The sequence below is a fragment of the Mandrillus leucophaeus genome, unplaced genomic scaffold (genome assembly GCF_000951045.1).
Source record: "Mandrillus leucophaeus isolate KB7577 unplaced genomic scaffold, Mleu.le_1.0 Scaffold29, whole genome shotgun sequence".
Taxonomy (NCBI): Eukaryota; Metazoa; Chordata; class Mammalia; order Primates; family Cercopithecidae; genus Mandrillus; species Mandrillus leucophaeus.
The window spans coordinates 1,604,881-1,617,594 of NW_012103031.1; the positions used below are offsets into that span (position 1 = coordinate 1,604,881).

The 12,714-nt window shown below is 42.1% G+C and overlaps 1 protein-coding gene across 5 annotated transcripts in view; it reads left to right on the top strand.

The window, feature by feature from the left end:
- Window positions 1-12,714, top strand: part of LOC105543710 (cytochrome P450 3A5) — a 49,010-nt gene that overhangs the window by 16,116 nt on the left and 20,180 nt on the right. Inside the window, exons 2-3 of one of the 5 annotated variants that reach the window (XM_011985750.1) lie at window positions 10,591-10,846; window positions 10,959-11,052. In XM_011985750.1, the coding sequence (XP_011841140.1) occupies window positions 10,806-10,846; window positions 10,959-11,052 (135 nt within the window). In that variant the 5' untranslated portion in view covers window positions 10,591-10,805. Of the gene's footprint in view, window positions 1-7,179; window positions 7,351-10,590; window positions 10,847-10,958; window positions 11,053-12,714 lie in introns of those variants that run through there. The other 4 variants (XM_011985747.1, XM_011985749.1, XM_011985748.1 and 1 more) reach the window with 4 other exon arrangements.

Below are 12,714 nucleotides of genomic sequence, written 5' to 3' on the forward strand. Positions count from 1 at the left end.
ATGTTGGGATCTGTGATAGCCAGCACAGGTTGTTGACCCTCATAAAACCTGTATGGAAAAAACAGAGTTGATTAAACATCAACAGCCTTATTCTACAGCTGGAGCCAAACCCAGGAAGCCAGACTTTGATGCTGACGTTACATAATCCCCCAGTTGTGCAATGCGTAACAATCTTAGGTTCTAGTTCATTAGGGTGTGACACAGAGCAAGAGTCTGACATAGGAGTCATTCAAGTCTTCAAACGATGAAGGGTAATGTGGGCCAAACAGGGAAGAGACATTGAAAGACCAAAGAGCTCTTCAAAGAGATCAATGTTAGAAACGAAGGGAAAGCGTTTGTTAAGCATGGTGGTGCATACATGGGTATTTCCTATGCCATTCTCTATAATGTTTTATATGTTTAAAATACTTCATTATCAAAAAGAATATTAGGTCCGTGAAAAGTTGAAGGCAAGTAAATCATCAAATGCTCACAAGGACTAAATATTGTAAGGGCAATTGCTGTGGGGCCCATGGACATCCAGAGCTGTGTGTTCTTTCTACTCAGTCGTGTTGCCTGTGTGGGCTGTGCCAGCTCCACAGTACCCCGCAGCCAGCATCGTGGTTGCTGAGGACTTGAGAGACGACGAAGTACAAAGAGGCAAAACCTTCTCCCTCTTGCTTCTAGTGAACGAACACAACACTGCACCTCTTCCACTGCTCTCGCCAAACCTCTAGCCCCTCTGACAGGGAACAGCTGCTGCAGTTGGCTGAGGACACCTTATAAAATCACAGTCCATCAGCCCACCAGGGAACACAATGGTTTAAGAATATTCAGCATTTCTTCAAATACAGCAGAAAGATACAGACAAAGAAATACTCATATATCCTTGCATTAAAAAGTCTTAATTTAATAACAGAAAGAAAAATTCCACACTTGCAGAGAAAGTTAAAAAACAAAACAAAACAGAACAAAAAAACAGAACAGCAGAGCATAAATGGCTTCCCATTCTGTTTCTCTATATCTCTCAACCCTTCTTTCAAAAGCACGTTAAATCCAAAGTCTCTATGAAAGAGTTTTGGCTTTTAATTGAAAGTGTATTCATGTGGGAAGGAGATAATGCCATGCATTTATGAAGACATATTAGAGGGTCTGAGAAAATGCATGTGATAAAAGGGCACCTAAGGAAGAAAAAAAGAAGGGAATAGGGAGACACTGGAAAGAATGTGATGCTGAGAGTCCCTGGGCCACCAAAGCCTGGAGAAAAGTGGTAACCACAATGCTCCCAGCCTAGTTTAAACTGAAGACCTCAAAAAGTTTTACAATAGGGAATCTGGATGTTGTCAGAACCAAAATGATGTCACGCGTGTGTTTCTGTGTGTGTGTGTGTTTGTGTGTGTGTGTGTCAGCGTGTTTAAAAATCCTGACAAATAAAGCAGGCTATGAAGAGGGGATTCCCATGCTTCTGTGCCTGATAACACAACTATCACAAACGCTTTGCGAAACCACAAGCTTACACAAAGGCAATCCCAACCTTACACAAAAATATTTCTGCAAGGGCACCTGCCCAGCAACTGCCTTTCCAACTTTGGTGTGGCGTCACCCTTGTTATCGATCTTTGTAGCGAAGGAGAATTATTTCAAAACTGATATTAAATCCTCCTCATATTTTCCTTGGAACATCTTTGTCTTGCTTTACCTCCCTGAATTTGCACATAATTTGTAATAGTCACCAACTATGTGCATAGTCAGTAACCGATTTTTTTTTTTTTACTTTGATGCTATACTTTCTACTTTTGCTTTGTTTAATGCTTCTCAATATGCTTTTTTAACTGTTGCAGATCCCGCTGAAATTACGCTTTGGAGGACTTCTTCAACCAGAAAAACCCATTATTCTAAAGGTTGAGTCAAAGGATGGGACTATAAGTGGAGCCTGAATTTCCCTAAGGACTTCCACTTTGCTCTTCAAGAAAGCTGTGCCCCAGAACACCAGAGACCTCAAATTACTTTGTGAATAGTACCCTGAGATGAAGACGGGCTTCATCCAACGTACTGCATAAATAACCAGGGATTCTGTACACACATTGAGCTCTCTCACTGTCTGTGTAGAGTGTTACACTTGGGAATATAAAGGAGGTGACTAAATCAGTACTGGGGTAGTAGATTTGGCTTCTTTGTCATAGGACAATCTCAGCCACCCCTAGTTAGCACCATTAACTACTCCTGAGCTCTGATAAGAGAATCAACATTTATCAATAATTTCATCCACAGTTATTAATGAAAATAAGAATTATTTTGATGGCTCTAACAGTGACATTTATATCACCTGTTTTATCTGGAGTATTCTATAATAAGTTTTGTGTTTAAAAAAATCAGTAAAAACCTCTTAACAAAAGTATCATTGGATACTTTCCTGCATATTAAGGAGAAATCTATAGAACTGAATGACTGAAAACCAACAAGTAAATATTTTGGATCATTGTAACCACTGTTGGTGTGGGACATTTGTCAGAATTCCAATGTGATTATCAACATAGGTGAGAGTTAATCCACTGTGACTTTGCCCATTGTTTAGAAAGAATATTCATAGTTTAATTATGCCTTTTTTGACTGAGCAGATGGCTCACGACTGTAACCCCAGAACTCTGGGAGACCGAGATGGACAGATCACCTGAGGTCAGGAGTTCGAGATTAGCCTGACCAACATGGTGAAACTGCATCTCTACTAAAACTACAAAAACTAGCTAGGTGTGGTGGCATGCACCTATAATCTCAGCTACCTAGGAGGCTGAGGCAGGAGAATCACTTGAACCTGGGAGGCAGAGGTTGCAGTGAGCCAAGATAGCACCATTACACTCCAGCCTAGGTGACAGAGTGAGATTCCATCTCAAAAAAAAAAAAAAAAAAAAACCAAATTATGCCTTTTTGAAGCACATATATTTTGTAACATACAACTGAATTCCTTATTATATTATTAGTTTTGATTTAATATTTTCAAGCCATCTCCCCTGACATTTCTGGGAGACAAGAAACATGTTTTCTTACACCTCTTGCATTCCATTCTCAACTCCCAACTCTCTTAATGCAATGAACACTTAATAAAAAACAGTCGATTGGTCAATCGATTGGGCAACAGGCTAAATGCACTGATTCCTTTTCTTTTCCTACTCCTTCCTTTACTTTCCCTTCTTAAATAATTTAGTCCTAAAGTCATTAGGTGGATGGCAGACAGATGGTGGCCACACATTAAGGTAGAGAAGAGAGAGTCATGATGGCTCCAAGTCAGAGACCAAGTGGGGTGAGGACCAAGTAGGTGTTCATATGGAGAGACAGCCTGGCCTGTGTGTGGGAGTCCAAGCAAGCAGAGAAAGGGTCGACACAGAGGTGTGGCCTGCAAGAGCAGCCACAGCCTAAATAGGGCATGGAGAACCCACGTGAGGTGAGGAGGGCATCCATGAGTGGGAGGGGATGGGTGAGGTTTCACTACATAAAGGGGATTGATAAAATAAGTAAATATACTGGAAGCCAGGTGTGTCACTTTTGCAGAAGAGAGTCATGGATTCAGAAAGGGAGAAAACTAGCATGAATCCTATGAAATTAGATTAAAATGGATGTATCCGTGTATATTCATATCCTTCTAGATAGATAAATGGTTAGATAGGTGACAGAAAGATAACAGATAGTTGACAAGATCATTAGATAGACATAAATGTATGTATGTGTTTGTGTGTGTATACAAAAAACATATATTTCCTGGTTCTCTCCACTGATAGGGCTAGTTGAAACAATGACATTTCAATAGCAATGAGCACATTTAGTGCCCCGATCTTGGCTTATGAATACCATTTTCCACTGAAAGGAACCAGAGCTCCTTAGAGAAATGGCTAATTCCAGGGCCAGGATTAATGTTCAAGATAAGCCTAGGATATATTTTGTGCCAGGAAGCCAGAAAATGTTCAAATGATTTCCAAGTAATGTTTGGAAATGATATTTGAAAATGATTTCCAAATAATATATGGAAACACTTAAAGACTCCACCAAAGAACTATTAGATCTAATAAACAAATTCAGTAATGTTGCTGGATACAAAATCAACATACAAAACCTAGTAGCATTTCTGCATGCCAACAGTGAACAATCTGGCAAAAATAAAAAATATACTCCCATTTACAATAACCCCAAATAAAATTAAATACCTAGGAATAAATGTAATCAAAGAAGAGAAAGATGTCTACAATGAATACTGTAAAACACTGATGAAAGAAATTGAAGAAGACACAAAAAAGAAGGATATTCCATGCTTATATATTGTAAGCATTAATATTGTTAAAAATGTCCACACTACCCAAAGCAATATACAGATTCAATGCAGTCTCTCAAAATACCAATGACATTCTTCAAAGAAATAGAAAAGAAAATTCTAAAATTTGTATGGAACCACAAGAGACCCAGAATAGCCAAAGCTATCTTCAGCAAAAAGAACAAAACTAGAGGAATCATATTACCTGACTTCAAATTATACCGCAGAGGTATAATAACCAAAACAGCATGGTATTTGTATAAAAACAGACACATAGACCAATGAAATAGAATAGAGAACCCAGAAACAATTCCACACACCTACAGTGAACTCATTTTCCACAATGTTGTCAAGAACACACACGGGAAAAGACAGTCTCTTCTGGTGCTGGGAAAGCTGGATATTAATATGCAAAAGAATGAAACTACACCCCTATATCTCACCAAACACAAAAATCAAATCAAGGTGGATGAAAGACTGAAATCTGGCTGAGCGCAGTGGCTCATGCCTGAAATCCCAGCATTTTGAGAGGCCAAGGCCAGTGTATCACTTGGGTCAGGAGTTCAAGACCAGCCTGGCCACAATGGTGCAACCCCATGTCTACCAAAAAATACAAGAGTTAGCTGGGCATTCTGGTGCGTGCCTGTAGTCCCAGCTACGCAGAAGACTGAGGTGGGAGAATCACTTGGACCCAGGAGGTGCAGGTGGCAGTGAGCCAAGATCATGACAATGCACCCCAGCCTGGGCAAGAGAGTGAGGCTCTGTCTCAAAAAAAAAAAAAAAAGACTGAAATCTAAGACCTCAAATGATGAAACTGCTACAAGAAAACATTGTGGAAACTCTTCAGGATACTGGTCTGGGCACAACTTTCTGAAAAACTACCCTACAAGCACAGGCAACCACAGCAAAAATGGACAAATGGAATCAGATCAAGTTAAAAAGCTTCTGTGCTGCAAAGAAAGCAGTCAACAAAGTGAAGACACAAACCACAGAATGGGAGAAAATATTTTCCAACTAACACTCTGACAACAGATTAATAGCCAGAATACATAAAGCGCTCAAACAACTCTGTAGGGGAAAATCTAATAATCCAATCGAAAAATGGGCAAAAGATTTGAATAGACATTTCTCAAAAGAAGACATACAAATGCCACATAGGCATATGATAAGGTGCTGAACATCATTGGTCATTAGAGAAATGCAAATCAAAACTACAATGAAATATCATCTCACCCCAGCTAAAATTTTGTTTGTTTGTTTAACTTAGAAAACAGTTTTATTGTCAAACTGGAGCAAGAGCTGGTTTTTTGTGTTACCAAAACTGTTTGATCTCAAGCATAACTGGGCCAAAAGAGAGAGAAATCAAACTTTAAAATCCAAAATAAGGAAAGATCTACAATAATTTTATCCAAAAGACAGGCAGCAACAAATGCCAGCAAGAATGTGGAGAAAAGGGAGCCCTTGTACACTGTTGGTGTAAATTAGTACAACCACTATACAGAATAATTTGGAGGTTCCTCAAAACATTAAAATAGAGCTACCATAATATCCAGAAATCCCCATGCTGGATATATACCTGGAAGAAAAGAAATCCGTATATTGAAGAGATATTGTCACTCCCATGTACACAATAGCCACTATTCACAAATGCCAAGATTTGGAAGCAACCTAAGTGTCCATCAACAGATGAATGGATAAAGAAAGTACTCCAATTATACACAATGGAGTACAATTCAGCCATGAAAAAAGTATGAGATCCTGTTATCTGTAAAAATATAGATGGAACTGGAGGTCATCATGTTAAGTGAAATAAGCCAGGCACAGAAACACAGACATTGTATGTTCTCACTTACTTGTGGAATCTACAAATCAAAACAATTGAGCTAATGTCTGGGCCTTAGTTAATTTTGTACCCTAAGTACTCGGAGCACAGCTTTTAAAATACGTGATGAATGCTTTAATACAGGAATGAACAGATGAGAGGCACAAGGTGGTTGGGTGTTCTTCTGATACACAGTAGCTTCCTTGACACATTCAGTACAACTCTCAACAGGTAAGTCTCTTCATGTTGTTACCTTATGAGGAATTAAGTGGCAGAACATGCCTTCTATTATTTTCCTTTGCAGAATAAGACCAATGTTGTGGGTTGGGACACAGTACTGGCTGCATTTGAGTCCCAAGTAACCATTAGTCTATTGCTATCACCACAGAGTCAGAGGGGATGACACATGGGGGCCCAGCAATCTCACCCAAGTCAACTCCACCAACATTCCTGGTTACCCACGGTATGTACCGTACCCTGCTAGGGACCAGGGTCATGACAGTAAATAATACCAGACTGTGCCCTTGAGGAGCTCACCTCTGCTGAGGGAAACAGGCACAGAAACCCACAATGGCGGCAGAGAGGAAAGAGGACAATGGGACTGTGTGAGGGGGATAGGAGGCACCCAGAGGAGAAAATGGTTACATCTGTGTGAGGAGGTTGGTAAGGAAAGATTTTAACAGAAGGGGTCTGTCTGGCTGGACATGGAAGGACATGTAGGAGTCATCTAGAGGGCACAGGTACACTCCAGGCAGAGGGAATTGCATGGGTAAAGATCTGGAGGTGTGGCTTGTGAGGATGGATTTCAATTATTCTGGAATGAGGGTGGCCATGGAGACAAGGGCAGGTGAGAGGAGAGTTAACAGATTTCATGCCAATGGCTCTGCTTGAGTTTCTGATAAGAACTCAGAACCCTTGGACTCCCCACTAACACTGATTAAGGTTTTTATGATTCCTCATAGAACATGAACTCAAAAGAGGTCAGCAAAGGGGTGTGTGTGATTCTTTGCTATTGGCTACAGCTGCAGCCCCGCCTCCTTCTCCAGCACATAAACATTTCAGCAGCTTGACTGCAGACTGCTGTGCAGGGCAGGGAAGCTCCAGGCAGACAGCCCAGCAAACAGCAGCACGCAGCTAAAAGGAAGACTCAGAGGAGACAGTTGAAGAAGGAAAGTGGTGATGGACCTCATCCCAAATTTGGCCATGGAAACCTGGCTTCTCCTGGCTATCAGCCTGGTGCTCCTCTATCTGTGAGTAACTGTCCAGGCTCCTCTCCTCTGTTTCCTTGGACTTGGGGTGCTAATCGGGCCCCTTTTCCCTTATCTGCTTAGAAGATCAAAAGAGATGTTCAAGGAGAAGTAGTACAATTGTTGGACGCTACAAACATAGAGAGGTTATTATTGATTTTATGCAGATCTATGAATGAATAAGTAAGCATTTCTCCCATCCACCCTCTAATTTTGGTGACTAGGAGGGTTTAGGGACAGCATTTGGTAGTGGGAATGATCGGATTAGCTTAGATTTCACGAAGACTAATCAATGAAAACATGGCAGAGGCAGATTACAAACTACTGATCACGACGGGCAGTGTGATCCTCATCCCCTTCCCAGGCTCTGGGGATTCTGGGGGCAGGAGGGAGTGGCTTGCGTTTTTGTCGCTTTATCTTTGTTTTCCGGGTTCTGTGTCTGCTGGAAGGGATGTGTAGATGTATTGTCCCCTGTGAACCCGGTGGTTCCTGCTTCCCTGCCTTCCACCCCAGGATATCATTTACATAATGCACCAGAGAACACCAATACTTCAGGGGAAGCTGTCCCTTGGCTCTTCCCTCTTTCCTGTGCCATGCCCCGGAAAATCCCCTCCCTCCTATGAGTCACTCCTCCACCCTGTCATACACAGAACTATTTATCTTGCAATGATTAATCTCTAGGGCAAAGGAGACTTGGAGGAAGTTCTGAAGATTTATTCTTTGCTTTAATCTTTTTCCTCTGGTTTCTGGGAGGCTAGGATTAATATACAGCTTTGTTTCTCACCTAATGGGAATCTGCTAGCAGCCTGAAAAGGCAGGAGCCATGAAAGCCAATTTGGATTGTACATGTTTTCACCTTTATGTTACAGTACAGGAGGATGAACCCTTTCACTGGTGGGATTCCTGGCATCCTAGAGCAGGTGGAGAGAAGAGTTACTTTCCACTGTGGGTAGTGGAGGTTCAATCTATCACATTTGACTTCTACCTCAATTTGACTTTTACTAAGAGTAGGGAACCACAATGACATGAAAATAGAAAATATAAACCTCATTTTAATTCTTTCACAGAAAGCTTAGGAATTCAGTGAGTTGTGGGAACATGGTTTCCATTGTCTAACATTTTTAAATGAATTGATATGATTCAAATTCATTCCTATTTAAATCAGAATTTTTTGGAGATAGACTATTTCCAGCATGTTCCTTCTGGATGATAAAAAGAGGGCTGTTAGTTCAGTATTTGTGACAATAAATGTGTGTAAAATAATGTCATCTTTCCTAAATGTCAGAAATATTAGTCTAATGCACGAATGTATACCTCTAAGACAAGACAGCACAAATGTCTTTTTAAATATACCTGCCCGGCCATTTATTTTAATACCTCCTTTTCGAAAATACCTGCCTAGCAGATTAGCTTAAACTCTCAGGGCAGGGGAGTAAGCAAGACTGTGAGCCAGTGACGATAGCAAAGGCATCCAGGTAGGATCAGTATGAAGTGAGAAAATATTCCTCAGCTCTCAGGGTAGAACTGCAAAGAGGTAGTCATGGGTCCTGGCCCCACAGTGGACGTCACTCAAAGGGCAAACCGGTTGGCATCTCATCTGCTTCAAGCCTGGACACAGGGGCACCATCTGTGTCACTCTGTGTGTGGTCTGCCATGTTGTGGGGCTGTCACTACAGATTTGGGCAGCCGGGCAGACAATACCTTAGCCTTAGACGATGCTGGTGCAGCCCAGGAGTCAGATACTGCAGTGTAGACCATGCCCTCCTTAGGCCAACACAATTACATGCACTAGATGACTGGTTTTTCTGTTAGACTCTTCATTGGAACCAAAAGCAGCATTACTCTACCAAACAGAGGGGAGCTGAAAAGAAACAAGAGTTCGCCCAGCCCAGCGTCTGCCTTGACATGGTATCATGTGAGTCTATATACTCACCAAGATCTTTCCTTGGGCGCCAGTGCTGCTGACACATTAACTCAATAGCTTGTCCTCACCTGAGAGGTCAGGTAACATGTTTAAGGTTCAGGAGCAGAGATTAGTATCCTTGATTTGACATGGCTGTGACAACAAAGGAGGGAACTGAAGTGGGAGTACCCAAGGCCACCCTGGTTTTGGCAGGTGGTGCAAGCACTTCCACTAACTGTTCTAGGGCAGGGAACCAAATGTATGACTTGGCCTGCCCATGCCGCCTCTGCTGAGTCCTCCAAACCCTGCCCTTCATGAAATTTCTTAGTTTTCTTTTATCACATTTTATAAGTCACTGGATGGTTACAAAATGTTTGGAACCTCTACTGCCTTGAAGGCTAACCTCTATAGAGGAGTAAGCAAGGTCTTAATACAACTCTCTGGAACGTTTTATCATTACTTCTCTTACATGCCATACTGCATCTTTTGCTATCAACAGGAAAGTACCTGGACTTTAGAAGGTCCCTCCCTGTCTTTTAGCTGAAGATACATATGAGGCATGTGGATTCTTTTATGCACATCATCTTTTTCAACTACATTTGTGTAGTTTGCCTCTCTGGAGTCAACCTTGTGGGGCTAACAGCTTCACAGCTGAATCAGTGTCTGGCAGCCTCTTCCTTCAGCCTCTCTTCTTCCTCCAGTTTTCCATCCCTCAGTCACAGTAAAGGGGGAAGACCTGCAAGGATTCAGAACCATCAGTTGGAGGAGTTTGCATGACTCATGAAAGATGAGTTGCAGGCAGGCCTGCCATAGTGAACACCAGGCTTAATGAGTTTTTCCTCAGAGATACTTCATGTACAGAGGTAGTGAACTGACTGCTTTCGATTGACTACCTTGAAAAAGATGAGTGTGCCTGGCACTGTGCTTCTTACACGAGTATTACCTGAGAAGTATTAGTTGCTGGTTCTTCTGCACACCATCGTTCAAGGATGTATGGGTCAACCATCCTCCTCAATAGCTCAAATCAGAGACTGAGGTGTAGCTGAAAGCTGCCCACATTTCTATAAGGCCAATAGATGCCATGAACACAGTTGTCAATCTGTAGAAATAAGGACTCCATGACTCCTCCAAGGCCTCTCTGTGAATGAAGGTTTAAGGGCTAGATCCTAAAACAGGGTCAGAGAGATGAGAGGGAAGAAAAAGCATAAAAGTTTCTGAGCAAATTGTAAGGGCAGTGTCAGCATAGGCTCTCGGTGACCTTCTGTGATTGAGTGGATACAGCGATGCAAAATCTCATCATCAATGCAGAAGACAAAAAAAGTCTCACCCTTTCTACCTAGGATGAGAATCCCCAAATCAGGGAAGAGTCCACTTACTAAATAGATATAAGAGAATGAAGTGTCCTGGAACAATTCCTGCCTGAACCTCTCAGGAGCATTTGAGGACATTTCTCAAGTATTCACTCTAGGACTGGGACTATGCAGACTTCAGCTGCTTTCAGCTATGGGACTTTTAGGGGTCTCAGAGTAGAGTCAGGAAAGGACCTGATGAGTGAATGCAATTACTGCCATTGGAGTTGCTGTTATTATTTATCGTGTACATATTACCTCCCTCTCGTAACCATTCCAGCTCCTGAGTCAGTAACTCAGCAGCCCTCCGATCTATAAAGTCGCAAACCTTGTGACCTGATGTCTGTTTCACTTCATAGATACGGGACCCGTTCATATGGACTTTTTAAGAGACAGGGAATTCCAGGGCCCACACCTCTGCCTTTTTTGGGAAATATTTTGTCCTATCGTCAGGTGAGTTGTTTGAACTTCCTCTTTTGCTTCTCATGGTTGCAAACATCAGCTTAGTTCCATCAGTAAAAATGCTCCTCCTTGGGAGGGAGTTCTGAAGTTTCACATTTTCAGAAATGGTGGGACTGGGCGCAGTGGATCATGCCTGTAATCTCAGCCTTTGTGAGTCCAAGGTTGGCAACTTGCTTGAGCCCAGGAGTTTGAGACCAGCCTGGGCAACACAGTGAGACCTCCGTCTCTAGAAAGAAAAAATTACCGGTGCATGATATGGTAGCGCATGCCTGTAGTCCCAGCTGCTCTGAATGCTGAGGTGGGAGGATTGCATGAACCCAGGAAGTCAAGGCTGTATTGAGTTGTGATTGCACCACTGCACTCCAGCTTGGTCAACAGAGCAAGACGAAGGAAGGAAGGAGGGAAGGAAGGAAGGAGGGAGGGAGAGAGGGAGGGAAGAATGGAGGGAGGGAGGGAGGGAGGGAGAAGGAGGGAGGGAGAGAAGAATGGAGGGAGGGAGGGAGGGAAGGAAAAAAGAAAAGAAAAAAAGGAAAGAAAAGAAAAGAAAAGAAAAGATGTGTAGGCTCACAGCCAGGTTTACCCCAGGGCTTTCTTGCTAACTCTCAGGAGCTTCAGGTTTGCCTCAGTTGAATAGCCCAGATGTCAGGGAGTTCAGCACTTGATGTTCAGGACTTGATGTGCAGACTTTGTGGCACCATAAAGAGAATTTTCTTTTTGCTCCTTGCAGGTTCCCAGGAAGGTATAGTCATACTTAGTTAGTATTAAGAGAAAAGCAGGAAGGGGGGCCCTGGTAGTGGCTCATTAGTTGTGTGTACCAGATTCAAACTTGGCTCTTTGTAGCAAGAGCTCATGAGCAGTCTTTTTTCTCCCTTCCTCCTGAACAACTTTGAAACTTTAGTTTATTAGGCAACCTAAATATTCACCATCAGGTAATTTGCACCTATTTGAATTCTCTCAAGAACTGTTAAACTCTCTGAGCATATTTCCATGGCTCTTTCCCAGCTGTTATAACATCTTTTGCAGATTTGAGAGAAAGAACAAGAGGGTCCTGCTTTACTTCTTTTCCTTCAAAGGCTGCACCCTATGGGTGAGTCTGAGCAGGGAGTGGATGTAACTGAGATGAGATGGTGGTTGTCCATCAACCTCGGATATTTAAGTAGAAAATGAATTTGGTGTTTTTTGTTGTTGTTTGTTTTTTACACAAAGGTGCGAACACTTATGCAAAATCATTAGAAAGGAAATAGCTGACAAAATTATTAAGTATTTAATTTTACTGAACAGAATGTCATACATGCCACATGGACTGTAAACTGTGGCCGAGCCTTTGTGGCTACCCTGGTCTGATGCTTTGCCCAACGTCTGGTCCCTGGAGGGAAAGTCACGAGCTCATGCCCAGAAGGCCAGCACCAGCAAGCTGCTCTCCAGCCCAGATTTCCTATCCTGTATACCTGAAGCTTGTTTCTCAGATTCTAACACTCACAACTGAGGCCTCTGTTGTCTGATTACTGTCTGAGAATTCTATACCATTTTACTCTCAATAAAAGCAGTAATTTCTTCTTCATCTTTCCCAGATCAACTCTTATAGTAGATAGACATTTCTGGGACCTTCTTTTGCACAGTTAAAACATCATAGCTGGATCTTAGCAACAGGAA